The 17,488-nt window shown below is 43.0% G+C and overlaps 2 protein-coding genes across 2 annotated transcripts in view; both read right to left on the minus strand.

Annotated features, from left to right (window-relative positions):
- The window catches only part of LOC116444894 (deubiquitinase DESI2-like), a 95,100-nt gene extending 80,537 nt beyond the window's left edge, over positions 1–14,563 (minus strand). Inside the window, exon 1 of the mRNA XM_032110614.1 lies at positions 14,478–14,563. The gene's annotated coding sequence lies outside the window, so the exon portion shown is untranslated. The remainder of the gene's footprint in view (positions 1–14,477) is intronic.
- Positions 5,908–14,645, minus strand: SYNJ2BP (synaptojanin 2 binding protein). The gene is made up of 4 exons (XM_032110617.1): positions 14,478–14,645; positions 10,419–10,555; positions 8,793–8,888; positions 5,908–7,357 (listed from the first exon to the last, which is right to left on the minus strand). The coding sequence occupies exons 1-4, from the start codon at positions 14,548–14,550 to the stop codon at positions 7,217–7,219; spliced, it is 447 nt and encodes a 148-aa protein (XP_031966508.1). The 5' UTR covers positions 14,551–14,645; the 3' UTR covers positions 5,908–7,216.
- Between the last annotated feature and the right edge of the window lie 2,843 nt (positions 14,646–17,488).

Below are 17,488 nucleotides of genomic sequence, written 5' to 3' on the forward strand. Positions count from 1 at the left end.
TGACCTACACAGTGCTCCCCCAGTGTTTTATAGCTAACTGGCAAAAATGGGACCACTGCTAGGAAAAAAAATCAAGCAATTTAAGAAAAAGGGACTCCAGACTGACATTTCTTTGCAGAACTGTGATCTCCAAGTGCTGGCCTGGCAGACAAACTGGCTTTTTGTGGCACTCCTGCCATAATTCAGCCATGTGGCATGTGACAGCTCAGCTGGAAATTGGAAGGCCCACACAGATGCAGGGATTGGGATGAAGGGGCCTAGGAGTTTGGTTTCTGCAGTGTGTCCCACTCCTTGCTTCTGTGCCTTTTCTGGCTTTACTCCATACCCGATTTCTGCTCCCTTCCCATGCAACCCCAACATGGCAAAGCCAAGGATACATGCATACTTCCCATGTCTAAGAGCACTTTGCAGGCAAAAGCATTATCTTTGCTGTCAGTGTGTGACCAGCACACCTTTTTGAGCATCAGCTGACAATAGTCTGTGAAGGAACATAAGCAGAACTGCATAAAGCCTTCTCGACATTCATTAGAGCCCCTTTTGAAAAGTATTATTTACGCAATGAAAGAAGAAAAACATTCATATAATCATGGATTACTACTCACCTTTAATAATTAAATTTCTGAATCATATTCCCAAGCTTTGTATTAACTTGCTATATTTAAAAAGAAGGAAGTGAAAGAAGCCCTAAATATTACAATTATTTTATCCCCTTTCTTATTCTTTTTTATTATTTCATTTATAAGTTTACCAAAACATGCTGAGGAGCAATGACTGAAAAAGACCATTTGGGATAACTGTGAACCCATTATTTCATGTACTGCATCTGGACTCCCATACAGGCTATGTATTTAAGTGGGACAGCAAATATCTCACTAATTAAGCAAGTAATTCTTTCATAGTCTCTAGTTCCCCTGGGAATCTCTATACTAACAACTTAACACCAGATTGCTAGTATCTCAAATATTCTAAATTTTAAAAACATCCTTAAGGATCCAGGCCTTTTTGCATGAATGAATGTTAATAACCACAGAATCATCTAACCTAGACTACTTCCCATTTAACAACTTGATGTCTTTCAATTAATATCAGCCATCTGCCTTGAAAACTGTGAACTATAAATTTCAAGTGATTCAGGGAAACAGAGGTTCTAGTCTATTTGTGTTATTAGCATCCAGAGTAGCTCTGTGGTTCATCAAGTACTTACTATTAGTTAGGTTAGCTGAAGTAGGCAGCTGTGTCAAAGGTGAAAAAACAGCAGCTTATGCCTTACACTGCTATTTCTCCATTCCCAGAAAACAGAGTTCCAATCAGCCAGCCCCAGCTGCATTCCCTGGCTTCCCCCTCCCTGCTCCCCAGCCCTAGCAGTCCTACTGAACCGGCTTCAGCTGTCATTTCTTTTAGATCTCATTTCATTTTCTTTAGGAGCACACTTTCCTCACACATTCACTATGAACAAGGACAAACAGATTTTCTTCAGCCCTTTTTTTTATCCACTTTACCTTTCCAAAAAAACCCCCTTTTCCCAGAGATGTTAGCCACAGATCAACAGACAACCCTGCTCTCAAGCACAAGAACAGCTTTCTTTCTGAAATCTGCATGCCTTTACTGAACTTTCTTTCTCCCTTCTTTCCCTGGAAATAGTCTGTCCCAGCAGAATGACATGCTTAGCATAAACTGCACTTCTGCTGCACTTCCGCTGCACTTCCCTAAGTGGTGGATACAGTCATCTGGCAGGTTAACTCTAAGAGCTGTCTATGCTGCATATCCAACCCATAGCAGGAAATGGGATACAGGTCTAATGTCAACTGCCAAGCCCTAACAAATACAAACATCATTTTCCCAGCAGCACCATGATCAGGAACTTGGAAAGGGAAGACAGACATGCGGTAAAGACAAAAAAGGGCAGGCCTGAAGCTGTGAATTGTCACAACATCAACACAGGTCTTCAGAAGCATTCCCAAAGCTGGAATCCAGCTGTTACTGCTGTAGAATCCAAACAACCCTGCTTAAGATATTGATGCTTAGTAAGATACTTCATTATAGCATCCCTATCCATGGAGCAAACCTCTCAGGGCTTCTTTGGACTCAGTTCAGTGCTGACCAGAACCTCTTATTGCTCCAATTGTACAGCCTCCCTCCCTCACACACATGCTCATGCTCCTGTTCTGGTGATCTGTCCTCCTTGACAAACCAGACAGAACAAGGGCAGTCACAGAATTAAGTGCCAACATTCATGTTCCAAATGGAAGAGAAAATGAGTAAGTGATACCAAATCCAATAGCTAGCTCAAAGCAACTAAGGGAACCCAGTTGAATTAACAAGTATCAGTACTTGCTGACACAGAGCAAAAGCAGCAATTTTTCTGTAACAATTGCTTATGTGTCATGGCAAAAAAATGCAAGCCAGGCACAAATGCTAGGCTGCTGAGAGATGGTGAAAAGAGATGAGAAGAGAACTTTACCAAATGGAAACATGGCTGGAAGACCTGAACACAAACACGAGCATACAGCTTGGTGAACACTCTCAAATCATTCACACGCTGCTTTGAGTAATTATCCTGCATAAACATCACACTTACAATTCCTTACAAAGAGTTTCAGCCTAGAAAAGTTGGTTTGGGCAGCCAGGTAAGAAATACAGTCACTCTACAGCAAAGTTTGCCCGCGATCAGTTACAGCTGCAGCAGCAAGGACAAAAGCTGTCAAATATGACAAGGAAAGCTGTTTTGAGTCTGCTCAACACTGCTCTTCATTAACACCTGTGTACGTTCTCATCGCATGTGGCCCTGTCTTGAAGGAAGCTTTGAAAGGCCTGGAGTGGAGGTGGAAAGAGAACAGAGCTCCAGAGATGACATGTACCACACATTGCAACATGGATGTAGCCTGAGTCTGCCTCAAGTGTCATTAGGAAAACCCTGAGAACAAGGGTATAGTTAAGGCCCTCCTTCAGAATTCTGTGTGTAAGCCTTCCTTTGGGCCCCCAGCCTGTGGAACACTGTCCCATTAGTAAGTTATCTGTTCTTTCCTTCAACGTGGGTAGAGAAAAATAAGTTCCATAAGTAAAGCCCACATCAATAAATTAGGAGAGAGGACAGGGAAAAAGACTGGCTCATAAAGCTCACCTGACCTAATCCTTACCCTTGTATCAGCTTCTGTCAGCAAGAGAACAAATGAAGTTTACTTACCACTCAAACATAATCTACTTAGTACTATGCAACATGCTGATACATGTATTTTAAAAAACTCAATGCCATACGCTATCAAAATGCATCCATTAAACAGACAAAGAATCCGATAATCAAGAGATGCCAACGGCTACTGAAAAATCGTAACCATGGGGGGAAGTTGCCTCTGTACCAAACTCCATTCACTATTTTTGTTGATGATCCAGCAGAAGGCAAAACCAGTACTGCCAATGATAGTGGACTGGTAAATAATACAGCAGACAAGGCAGAGAGACAGTAATCTTGGTTGGTCAGTGCACAGCCAATGCAAACAGGAGGTGCAGTCATTCAACAAAATGCAAAGTCAGACACCTTCCCCCACACCACGAAGGTCACATTGCATATGGACAAGGATTTAGAAGCTGGAATATACAGGCACTTAACACTTGCTTCTGGTGTCACACTAGGACCAAATGGAATCATTCTTTTGACCTACAAACTGAGAGAAGTTACCCCTCATGGGGCAATGGTGTTTTTTTACAGATTCCTTAGGGCAAGAAGGGCAAAGCTGTATGCCACTCGTAACAGACTTGTAGAAGTTAGTTAAGAAAAGCAAGCTCTTGGGAGCTGGCTTAAATGTGCTTTGTACTTATCTGTATCTTAACAAAAAAAAAAAAAAAATCAAAGTTTGCAGATAAAGATGGTATTAAGAACTCCAAGCACGGGGCGCTGGCACTGTCAATAGTGGGACTCCCATGTGGTTGGAGTGTCTGGATTTTACAAAGCAATACAGAAACTGGAAAGGTACACAGAGCCAGAGAAACTACTAAAAGAGAGAAAGTACCCTACACAGAGAATCTGAAAGGGCTCAGTTGGCCTCATTTCCTAAAAATAATGTGAGAGGTAAGGCAATTACAACACATAAATCCCCTCAAAGGGAGGGACCATCAGTTATTAGAGGCCTCTTTAATCTGGCACTGAATAAGCTAACAAACCAGTTGTTGGAACCTAAAGGCAAATTGAAAGCAAGACACCTCTCCCTCCCACACACTCCTTTCCAGTTTGTGTTAATTAAAAAGCACCAGAAGTAGTGCATCTACCAATCTTCAGATCAAGTTTGGCTGCTCTTTCTCACTGTTACGCCCTAGCAAAATATGTATTATTAGCACATACAATTCTAAAGACTCTGAAACACGAATGCCTAGAATATACAGAAAGTCAAACTAGACAGATTTGTCTTTCAATTATGGACCTGAAAATCCATTCTTCAGCAGATAAGCAAGTTGACAATACATTTGAGGGAATAGATGAGAATCGGAGAGAAACATGGCTATTTAAGAGTTTCAGCTGCCCTCAGTATTAATGGCAAATGACTTCTTAAACAAAACAAACATAAATTACAGATAGGATGCTTTTTGTCTTCAGGATTTCAACTTACCTTTTTTAAAAAAAACCAGAGATTTAAGTTGTAACAAAAGGTAAACTCTCTCTGATCACTTGTATTTGCAAGCTGTCCTCACTAGATTTTTTTTTTAATTTGCTTCTTCTGCAGTGATAGAAAATGTATATACAGCATTTAGTGCGAAGATGAAACTCAAGGCTTCAGAAACCACATGGTGGAAAATACTTTGAAAAACATGGAAAGGTTAAGTGAGACAGTCCGGCTGCTGAGACAAAGTAGTATGAGCGACAGTTCACAGGAGAGCTTGGGGCTGAGGTATTTTCCACTTGGGTTGTGTCAATAAATGGGACAAGAGGTAGCTGGGGATTAGAAAAGGGATTGTTTGGTATCAGGCAGATACACAAAGGTGTTCCTCACTTATAGACTGGATGGTTTAAATCCTGAGTAAAAACCACTACCCAGACTTCTGAAAAAGCTACTGAGTGGCAGTTCAATAATTGTGAACACTATGCACCAGAAGGGCCTTTTCTTTTTTAATAAGCCATGTCAATTATCTGGGCATTGGATATAAACCTCCCCCTCCTTAATAAACTGCTTGCAATATAAATGGCAGTCATGTCTGAACAGTATCAAAGTCCCAAAGCTGAAAGGTTAAACAAACAAACAAACAAACAAATCCCAGAGGTTTTGCTTTCTCTTACTTCAGTGGGAAATGACTAAAACTAACCACTACCTTCCACAAATCCTCATTCTCCTAGCCTGTTCCACATACTCCTTCTCATCACAGAAACTCAACTCAGGCAAAGGCTAACAAGACAGGCCATTTTCTCACTGTCTGCATCTTTATTCTGAAGGCTGTGATACAACAGCATCAATTTCTAACCATCTATCTTAATAAACACATGTGCTCCACATGGACACCACAGCCAAATACTCAGAGCAGGTCACAAACAAGCTGGTTCACGCTGTATCTGCAAAGATCTATCTACACAGCAGCCCTTCTGCTATCAAGCACAACTGGTTTGCAGGCCAAGGCAAGTCACTGCACACATTAGCCCAGGCCAGTCAACATCAATATTGTTCCCAAAGTCCCCTAAGAACATGGAGCAAAATTCCTTCTTACTTCTTCCCCTTACACTAGAGAAGTCTATATAGGCCAAAGCAAGATTTCATGTGGTCTAAGTGCTCTGAAACTCTGTGGTGATTTAGGAGTGCCATGTTCAACAGCATACCACTTCTATCTCCAGCAGACAGTGCTGAGCAAACACAACTATTTCAAATACATCAGCAGTGTCCTACAGAACAATAGAGAATAAAGGTAAGTAAAGCACCAAGACACCAGTTTTTTGAAAACATATATTGCATATGTGATCTCTTTTTTGGCATCATACAGACCAGACCATACATTTTGCTTTTCTTTTACAAAAACAACAAAACACATTGATTTCTTGGAGACAAGAGAAACAGGTCTTACCCCACAGAGCCTCCTATAAGCTGGGGCATTGAAAACTATTCAAATCACAGTGAGGAGATGAGACCCTGCAGGTAAATTCAGTCACATGCTTTCCAGAGGAGGGTCTTTTCCCTCTGGTTTTACTTGCTAAGCTTTACCCCGGCTTAAAGCTGACAGCCTATCTCCTGAACATCACATAACTCTTCAAAAGCAACAGCCAGGACAATCCCAGCCTGCTCTCAGCTTCTCCCTTTCAATCATTGTTAGATTCTCCTGACTGCAGAGAGTAAGTGCAAAAAGTAACCCCCCAAAACAGACCTCTAACCTGAGAGATGCAGACTTCAACCCACTTAATGAATGGAGGAACTATTGCTTCACTACTAATTTAAAGACTCTTCTACAGCTTCAGCAAATGCCCAAATCTCTTGCCACCACTTATCCTTGTGATTCAGTTGTCTGCTTGTCTCTCTCCAGTATGCTAGCATTTTGTGGAAAGCTTTCTCTTACAACCCTGACCCAAAAATGAGCAATTATTTTGACAATCAAAATCTTCTTCTAGCAGCAGGCTATCTTCTATCTTTCCACAACTGGCAAAATACCTCACCAATACTGCATATTACTGTTAAATCAGCAGCTACACTGATGATTTTACCTGTGAAACCACAGATCAGATTTTACACACTTAAGGCATTTATTTAGCAACAACCAACAAAACTTCAATAGGAAAAGTAATATACCCTTTGCATTGTTTCTCTTTATTCATTGTTCAGACAGAATTCATTAGATTCAAAAAAAAATTCTGTGGAAACAAGGCAAAGCCTCTAGTAAATGTTTTTGATTTAAAACCACCCAAACTCCCACTCCCTTTAACCAAAAGTTACATCTTAAAATGTGGAATAGATGAGTGTGTTTGAAAGTTCACGGTGCAAAATAGAGGAGGATGGCAAAACCTCCTCAGATTTGTCAAAAAATACAGCTATCCCACTCTTTACATAAACACAGTCTTCTCTCTTCCCTTTCTTCTCTCTGCTTCTATCCACCCTGCAACAAAATCAATATATAAGAACATCATCAGCAGCTTTGGTGATAGGCAATGATCCTTTCTGGCATCAGTCTGTGACAAGATCGTTGATTCTCTTATCTTTAAATCACATCATAGCTGTGTAAAACACGCAGTGATATCCCAGACGTGACCTCTTCACATCCGCTGTCGATACCTCAGCAAGATCCAGACTGCTGTCACAGCAAGCGCCAGGCCTGGCACAAGAATGGCTGCTAGAGGAAGCCCACCTGATTCTCCATCTCCTCGATGACCCACAGGGCCATTCTGTGGCTGCAACTACAAGGAAAAAAAAATTATTTATGTCAGAGCCCATAACAAAAGAGCCCCCAGTTCTGTGCCTGGACCAGGTGGTTCTGTAAGAATGTTCAAAATTGTTTCCCCAGGTACCTGCAGACTTCACACATGGGAGGGTGAAAACAGCTTTGGATGGACTGAACTTCACTGCAGGGTGCCCAGTCATTACCACGCACCCTCATGTTTCTCTGCCACTTTCTAAACTAGGACTCAAGTGGAGCAGGACACACCTCATACAGCAGAAGCAGTGACACACACATACTATTTCCTGCTCTCTTTACCAGAAAAAAGGCATCAGTAATTCTCTCTGTTTTTCTTGCCTGCTTTATACACTGGGTCCAGAAGACTTACTCCTTTGCTAAGGGAGTAGAAAAGGGATCTCAACCCATCTCTCCCCACCAACATGCTTCGGGTAGATCAGTATTTCTTTTGTCCACTTCCATGCTAGGTGGGGATTAAGGATTCATCTCTTTTTTATATCTAAGATGGTGCCAGTATATTTAAACTATAGCAATCCATATTTCCTATTATTGTAAAATCATTTATGTTGGAAAAGACCTCTAAGGTAACCAAGTCCAACCATTAACCCAGTACTGCCAAGTTTATCATTAAACTAAGCACAACATCTGCACCATTTTTAAATGCCTTCAAGGATGGTGACTCAACCACTTCCCTCAGCAGCCTGTTACAGTGCTTGACCACCTTTTCAGTGAAGAAATTCCTAATACCCAATCTAAACTTCCCCTGGTGCAACTTGGGGATGTCTCCACTTGTCCTGCCACTTGTTGCATGGGAGAAGAGGCCAACCTCCACCTGGCTAAGCCTCCTTTCAGGCAGTTGAGAAGAGTGATAAGGTCTTCCCTGAGTCTCCTTTTCTCCAGGCTAAACAGCCCCAACTCCCTCAGCTGATCCTCATCAGACTTGAGCTCCAGATCCTTCACCTGCTTCATTACCCTTCTCTGGACACATTCCAGCACCTCAGTGTCTGTCTGGTAGCATTGGGCTGCACACACATTTCAACACTAACATGAGTGATGGCCTCTAAAACAAAAGGACATCTCTCTCCAGTAAGATTTTGGCCACTGAAATAAAACTGGACAACTTGAGATTCTGTCTTCACACACAAACCTTTACCCCAGAGAAATGAGATCAGTGAGCAAACACAACATACTCCAGCAAAACAAAGACCTGGGGACCTCTCCAAACTCACCTCTTCACTGATATGGTTGCAAAGTAATACAAAGACAATTACAGCCGAGGCAACGAGAGAAGGTCATAGGTCAAAGCAAATTTTTATATGCACATATCACACTGAGCACCTGGACACAATACTCTTCTTCCTCATGAAATAGCCACCAAGCATAGAAACCAGTCTAAACTGGGCCAGAAATAACCCTAAGAAACAGGTAAAACATACCCTGCGCTGAATTTTCAGAGACACGTAATAGCCTGCATTCCTGAACAGTTCCACAGCATCCTTGTGCCGCAGATCCTTCAAGTCTTTGCCATTGATCTAGCAAAAAAGGAAAAGGAAAACCAGATGCTGAAGGTAAAAACAAGCAAATTTTTAACAATGCAGGCTAACATAGGAAGGATAAGACATAAAAATCTTCATCTTTCACATAATTCTTCATTTGGGACATGGTACCATAATCAGGAAGATCCAAATTAATTAAATAAATCATTCACTCATCTTATAGATGTATTTTTATATGTTGAGATAGAACATGAGAAACTCCAAGCAAAAACACAGAGGTACTGAAAAAAACTACCTAGAAGCAAAATAAGAATATAAGACCACAGTTGTGTCAATAGCAGCTTCTGATGTTGTTGCTTTACTGGAAACAAATCAAAGGTGTGATTCTGACAGCTAATGAAAAAAAAAGAGCAGCTACAGCAAAATTATTATTTTAAGTCTCTTCCCTTGTTTCCTCTACTGGTGTACCTTTGAAACCTCTCTGAGAGAGTATTGTAAACACACATTCATAAACATACTGATGTAACAAAACCAACCAAAAAAAAAATTACTTACATACTTATGGGCATCCACTCGCAAGTGTTAGGATTTTTCTTAATTTAAAATAATATATGATGGCACAGGGTTTCATAACCTACTTGATTTCACTCACTACGTGATTGTATTCATCCTAATTTTTTATTTTCATCCCCATTACCCCTAATTGTATCCCCTAAGATCACATCCAGTGCCTCCTTTCTCTTCATATTTAGACACCCCAAACACAAGTACATAAATATTAAACTGTCAAGGAAAAAGAGAATAATATTCTCTGTTTAACTTAATATCACTTTCTGGATCAATAATAGGCTCCAATTAGTGCAAGGCAGTCTACAGAGGCTAAAAAGATTACATGTGGAACATATTAAGCAAGTGTAAAATAAAATTAGGGAGTATAAAAAGGTTGTGCATCATACAAGGACAGGCTACTTCTTCACCCATCACTTTGTGAAGCTTATTTCTTACATGATTGCCAGCTATCTGAAGAATCAGTGGGTGTGAACATCAGCCACCTGAAAACATTTTTCTGAAAGGAGAAGCAGTCTATGTTATTCTTGAGGAGCTGAAATGAAGAGAATTTTATGGCCTAAAGGTTTTATAGTCTAAAAATCCCCCTGTGCAAAAAGATCAGAAATCGTGGATTGCCAATCAAAAAATGTAAACTGAAGAGGTGGAAAACCTTTAATTACATGTGTGTAAATGATAATCCACTGTGAGCAAGAGAAGGTCTGATGGATTCTAAAACCTTAGGGAGGCAAGTCACAGAGGAAACACAAACACAGCACTACGAAGCACTTCTGTGGCAAATCAAGAAGGCAGAAGAGATAAGCCCATGTGTAGAGGCACTCAGCTCCCTAGTGCTCAAAGCTCTCCCCAGATCCCCAAGACAGCTCCTCCATGGAGTTTGCTTGGCATCACCTAACTCATTCACCACATCCTTCCTCTCTCCGTGCACTGTGATGGAAAACCTGCCTCTCATATCACATCACTGACCAAGAACACGGGGCAACAGAAGAAAGGGCTTACCGCTAAAATTTTATCTCCTTCTTGTAATCGGCCATCAAGGTAAGCTGCCCCATCCTTTTTGATCCGGCTGACATAGATGCTGCTGTCATTGGCAATATACTGCTGATCTGTCCCACCAACAATGTTGAAGCCCAACCCTAAGGTAAGCCAAAGAGAAAGCCAATGAGAAAAAGCTCAAAGCTTCAAACATTCTTGCTGTCTTGCTTGTTGGGGACTGCACCCTCCCACATTGTCTTGCTTTCTCCACCATACAAAAACTCACAGCACACAAATCTGCATCATCCTTGCCAAGCACCTTCGCACTGTCTAGGAAAGTCATTCTCATGAAACTGGTCTTGAAACACTAAATGAGAGACACTAAATGCCTGAGAATCCCAGATGCTTCATTACACAGAACACCTGTGAGCTGTTTTCAGGTGGGTGTTGGGAAGTACTGAGGGGCATGCCATCATTTCTGAGACACCGATTCAGCCCTCAGCAGGAATACACTTCTTCAGCACAGGATGAAAGAAAACAAAAGTATTCTGCATTTCACATGAGGTTATAGTAAATTACTACCTTTGAGCTACAAGAAATCACCTCTGACAAGCATTTTGAGAGATGGGAAACAGGATAAGGAAAGGCAAGGAGCATTAGACCCCATCTAATGAGGAAACAGGCAAGCAGAACTGTGCTACCAGCTTGAGGGCACCTAGAGCTCAGAAGGCTCCCCTTCCACATCTCAGGAGCTAGAACTGGTGTGCTTTGCCTCCAAGAATAAGATTAGGTTACATGAAGCTACTTCAAATCGTATACAATCACTTTGTTCTGTTCCAGGAATTCAAACATGACAGGAAATAAAAACAAAGTTCACAAATTTAAAGCAAAACAAAAAGGAATACACATACATTTAATAGAACTGATGTCCACATTTTTGCATTTTATATTATTCTTTAAAGGAAGCCTCAGTTACAGATATCAAGCTGGATCCAGCTTCTGGATTAAAGTTAAGCCTTCTTGTTTCATCAAAACCCAGAAGAACAAATTGAATTTGAAGTCTGGAAACCCAAAGATTACGAGAGCACATTCCCCATTGCACATGCAGCTAAGTTTCTCTCTAAATGAAAATGCATGACAAGGGACAGGAAAGATTCCCTAAGAGACTTGCAATGAAAAAAGAAAGAAAAGCCAAGGAAAAAGAAAAAAAAATCAAATACACAATCAAAGTAAATGGAAAAAAAACAACTTTTTTTTTTTTTTTCTGACATAAACCAGTCATCCAAAAGCTATTGTCAAGAACAGCTAAGGGCAAGTTCTGCCCACGTTCAGCCAGGCTGATTTATTTGTTTTCGCTTTCTTTCTTTCTTATCTTCTCTCAAAATTGGGACTGGAAACCTTGGAAAGGAGAGTTTCAAATGAAAGTAAAACCACCTTGTGCCTGCTGGGAAGCAGCATTTTAAATTAGTCACAGGAGATCAAAGCATTTACAAAATGAGTCATGCTATTTTAAGTGTGCATCTACAGCTGGGAAGTAAAGAAATATTAGCAGCAATTTTGCCACACCTTTTTTTTCCTTCCCTTCCTGGCAGCTTCAGACAAGTGAGGGAAAAAATGAAAGCAAGAGAAAATGGAAGAAATACTGACATTTCAACTAGAATAATATCTGTTCCAAGAAGGGCCAGTTGTGCACAGTAATACACCTTTCAACAGCATTATGAAAAGAAAAAAAAAAATTAAAAATCCACGCTCCTAAAAATTATTTGCCATAAAGCCAATAACCTAGGAAAAGGGGAAATCAATACTAGAGAAAGTATAAGGTTTAATCAACACTTATTAAAAAGCCAGAAAGAAGGAATCATGGTCTCAGTACACTTTGATTCTCTCTCTCATATATAAAACCCCTCAAATAGGTATATATATATGAAAAAAAGTTTACACTTTGCAACTTTTTACCCACAACTGGAAAAATAATCAAGAGTCACAGCTTTCATCAGCAGAGGCAGATCTTCGTGACAAAGAGGCAGCAGTTCATGCTAGACCAAGTTAAGTATTCACAGGGCTTTGTCATTCTGTCTTTCCTTTCCAGCACTCAGACTTCCACTCTGCCTAAAAATATCTTCCCTATCAATCCTTGAGCTCTTTGCTATTCTCTCCCTTCCAGTTCATGCAGCCACAGAGAGAGATGCAGCACAGCTGGAAGAAAAGGAGTAAGGGGAGGAAGAAAGCACACAGCACTAAATCTCTTGTCTACAAGGGACCAGAAGCAGAATGGCAGAGCTTTAAAAGCAGGCTCTGGGCTAAACTTCTGACCCTCCCTAAGGCTGCAGACCTCCCTATCCCTCACTTACTCTCCCTGGAACTAAAAAAGTCCCTCAAACAGGCCTTTAAAAAAAAAGTCATGACTGGCAGGATTAGGAAACGGAGATTGAATACAAGAAAATTTGAAAAAGAGACATACATACACTGTCCTGCCACTGGAAATACATTCACAACCTATGCAAACTTTTGCCAGAAATGTTTAGCATCAGACCTATTTTAAAAGTTGCAGTCGAAACTGCAATTCAAGAGATTACAGTATCCAATTGTACTTCACAGATAACAGTGTTTTGTTCCTACCACAGAAACGAATAATCGTTCACATGGCAAGTGCATCAAGGCCATAAGGAGCAGTAGGACCTTCAACTCAAGTAACACAGTTAGAAACCTAACTCTAAAGATGCACAGCCCATCTCAGTGACTACACAAATGCTGCTCATGGTAATCGAGACTGAAATCACAGTGGCCACATTCAAGACCATTTTTAACTCTGCCCTTTAACATTCCCTTACATCTTCCTTAAAGTTTTAGGTCCCCAGATGTACAGAAACAGCCTTCCCACCAGAACCGGCTCCATCTGGCACAGTTTTCACTGACAAGCACAGCTTCATTAGCTTAAGCTCATGGCTATGCTGGTAGGGCTACACAGCTTTCACATCAGAAGCCCAATCTGGAGAGCAGGGGGAGGCAAAGGACTGCTCCCTGGGCTCACATCCTCTGGTTTCTGATCATCAGCATGAGGGCCAGGACCAACTCCAGCCCTGCGGAGGACTTACCTCCACCCCAGAGAAAGGAAACACGCACACCAACAACGTGGGAGCTGGGGGTCTCTGGGGAGCCCACGGAGCCAAGGCTGGCCAGCAGCCGCACCCAGCAGTTGTGCAAAACAGAAGGGCTGCCACGTTTTCGTTCATGCTCATTTTAATTACAGAGAAAGCCTCACACACCAAAGTACAAGTCTAGCTCCAAAAGCCCCCTGGAGCCTGCCATTCTCTATAGCCAGGATTTTGCTTCAGAGCTGTGCCAACTTCCCTCACTTCTGAAAGTGTGATCTGAATAGCACCATAAATCCTGTAAAAATACAAGGTTTCCATGAGCGCACCTGCTGTTGTGACATGAAAAGCAAAGCCCAAAAAATGCCCCACGAACTGCCCCATTCTCTCTTCCTTCCAGCGTATGCTACTTTCTCTCACCATCCCAAAGCCTCTCAAGGGACGCCGCACAAGGAACGCCAAGCTGACAGTACAGGGCATGGCCACTTGGGCATACTATTTTCTAATGGCCCCTGACTCAGGGTATCCAGCGCGGCTGAGGGCTCAGCGGCTGCCGTCTCACTTGGAAGCAACAGGAGCTCCACCGGAGATGGCAACTTCCCGGGAAAACCAGAGGCGAAACCAGAGGCGAGTTGTCCGCAGGGACACCAGCCTCTACCGGAGCTCCCGCAGAGGACCGACCCTGACCCAGCCACCGCTCCCTCACGCAGGGCACGAGCTTTTCCCAGGGCAGCGTATCCGCCACGGCCCTTTCCAAGTGCACGCCGCGGCAGGGGAGACCGCTGGGCCCGGCAACTCTGGGCGCTGCGCTTCGATCCTCCCCGCCGGGACCCTCCCTCCGCCGCTTCGGTGCCCGCCGCGGCCGCCCCGCCGGCCGCCGCCACTCCGCGCTTCCGCTCCGGCCTCCCCGGGGGCTGCGCAGGCCTCGGCGCGGCTACCCCGGCCCGGGAGGCGCCGCGGACTCGGCGCGGAGAGGTCGCCCCTGCCTTACCTGAGGGTCTGCGGGTGAGGCTGATGATCTCCTCGGCGTAGCTGCCGCCGCCGCCCGCCACGCTGCCGTTCATGCTGCGGCCTGAAGGAGAACTCGGCTCCCGGGGCAGCCGCTCTCGCCTCCTCGGCCGCCGCTGGGCCGCGCCGCGGAGCGCTGGGAGTTGTAGTCAGCGCGGCGGGAAGCGGTGCCAGCGCGAGTCCCCCGCGGGACGGGGCTGCTCCCACCGGCGCCCTGGGGCCGCCCGCCACCGGCGCTCACCGCACAGGCGGGAGAGGAGCGGGCCCAGGGGAACCCGGCACGGCGTCCTCCTGCCCCCCGCACCTTGCCTGGCCCCTGCGCGGCATCTGTGCCTGGCCCTGCCTTGCTCCCCAGGCTGGAGCTGGTTTCCTTAGGAAGGTTAAGGAGTAGGCCATAGTTGTCTCGGGTAGGCATAGCGGAGAAGGAGGGAGATGCATGACTTTTTCCCAGCCGTTTTAACTGTCCTCACAGCAAACTGGAAAACAGATCAGACAGTGCTGGGCAGGACCAAAAGCCCAATGCGGGCAAGTAGCACAGAGAGAATCCATGCCAACGCCAGCTACCTTGCAATGCAATAAAGTGATCTAATTCAGAAACACAAATGGTGCACAGAATCACCGTGCCACTGCTGAGTCAAGAAATACTTCACTAGGTCCTGTAGAAGGTGTTTGGTTTGAGATTTGAGAAATTTGCTCAGAACTCTACAGAAGAGAGAATTACCTAGCAATAAAGGGCAAAGTAGAACTACTTGCTATCTAACAGAGGAGCCACTTAAACCTGGGACTCTGTACCTCAGGGTTTATTGAACCAATAGATTATCAGGAAATAGCAAAGAAAAATTTATCCTTATCTATTTCAGCACGTGGTACAAGTGTGTCAATACAGAGAATGACAACAGGGAGCAATGAAGAGGCCTGATTCAGTTTAACCACCTGACTACTTGGCACTATGAAGACAGCCACATCTACATGCTGCAGGAACTTCTCTGATGAAAATAAGGACCAGCTTATCTGGTCCTCAGTGTTACACTACCATTTTGTTTGTCTGGTACTGCAGTAAAGATAACAAATATTTCTGATTGCATTCCTTCCAGGATTATCTGCACTTTTGGATTCCTGAATTTAATAGGGAGAGATAATCTGGACACTGGATCTCTGCATGCTACAACATTAATGCTTAGTGCTAAACTGAGTGTTAGAACACCTGCCTCAGAGGTGGGAGACAGGCATTCAAGGTCCAATTACACTTGCAATGATGAGCAAAACCATGACTCGTGTGATAGACCTTTTTGTTGTTGCTCAGTAGTGTTTGCCCTAAGTTGAGGACTTTTCAGTGTCTCCATACTCTGCTAGTGAAGAAGTGCACAAAAGCTGGGAGGAAGCATGGCCAGGACAGGTGACCTAAACTGGACAAAGGGATATTCCATACCATAGAATATCATGTCCAGTATATCAGCTAGGTGAGTTACCTGTAAGGGGGTCAAACACATTCTGGGACGGGCTGGGTATCGGGCAGCATGTGGTGAGCAATTGTACTGTGCATCACTTGTTTCTCTTAGGTGCTGTTATTGTCATTCATTATTATCATTATTATAATATTTTAGTTTGTTCCAATTATTAAACTGTTTTTATCTCAACCCACAAGATTCACCTTTTCTTTTTGAATCTCTGTCCCACTGGGAGGGGTGGGAGGAGAGTGAGCAAGCACCTGCGAGGTACTTGGCAAACTCCTTCAAGATACACAGTGTTCCTCAGCAGCAGTTCAATGTATTTTAGAGATGACAGTCTTGGCTTAAAACAAAATCAATTTTATCTTGATCTAACTGCAATATTAAGTGTTTTTAAAAGTCTTCTTTAGCCAGAAAGAGATTTCAAACAAGAAACATGGATATATTGTTGTAATTTAGTCCTAGGCAGCTCCAGGCTTCACCTACCACAACTGGTCTGCCACGTATTAACAGCTACCTAACACTTAATACCCTTACTGCACTGGCACAGACCATCTCACAGAATCAGAGAATGGTTTGGTCTGGAAGGGACCTTTAAGATCATCTAGGTCGAACCCCCCTGCCATGGGCAGGGACACCTTCCACTAGTCCAGGCTGTGTCTTCTTATTTCCTCCAGCACAATTTCACATACTACACTGACCCACATCTCTTGGGAGATGGTGCAGCAACATCTGAAGCTGCCTCTTCATGTGCAAATGACTTACACATTAACCAAGTTCTAGCATCCATTTAAAGCATTTTAAAATGCAGTTAGAACCAGGAGGGGAGAAAAAAAAAAAGGGAAACCAGAAAGATTAGGACTGAACTTAGACTTACACCTTCATATCACCTTCAGAGTAGTGGGACATTTCTAACAAACCACCAGAAATACCAAGTTTTCCATTGCTGTGTTGAAATCAGAAACAACAATATTTTCAAGGAGAAAACCTCAGCAAGGGAGCTCACACATTTTATAAAACATAGACTAGGTTTGTTGGGATACATGTCTGTCTTGCTCGTATGGCCCAAGAAGAAATGGGAGAAAAGTGTACAGAAATACTCCTATCCAAAGCTCACGGAAAGCCTCCTCCCAATTAAGTCCTGTTTTTTCAGAACAATCTTTAAGCATAGAGAAAAATGGAAACTACAGCATTTTATTACTTTACCTTTCCCAGAAGTGCATTTGCAAGTAAACTTTCTAGCCTAAATTGTGCTTTCATTCACACCTCTGTCTCTTCAGTATGCAGGTCTGTAAATAAGAATTCCCTGACTCTGGTGTTTCTCTGTCTCAGCATAGATCTATACTTGGCAATGTATAGTATCTTATTGATCAACAATGGCAGGCCATCCAGGTGACAACCTGAAACTTCTGCCACTCTTTCTGTATTTAAAAAGCAAAATAAAAAAAGTCTTAGTAGATACTAGTTGTGCATAGATAGTTGGAAGGTGCTGCCTGAAGTGCTTTTCTTACTTTATATCTCCATCTTTCTGTTAATCCACATCTGT

This window comes from Corvus moneduloides, chromosome 6, assembly GCF_009650955.1.
Source record: "Corvus moneduloides isolate bCorMon1 chromosome 6, bCorMon1.pri, whole genome shotgun sequence".
Classification (NCBI taxonomy): Eukaryota; Metazoa; Chordata; class Aves; order Passeriformes; family Corvidae; genus Corvus; species Corvus moneduloides.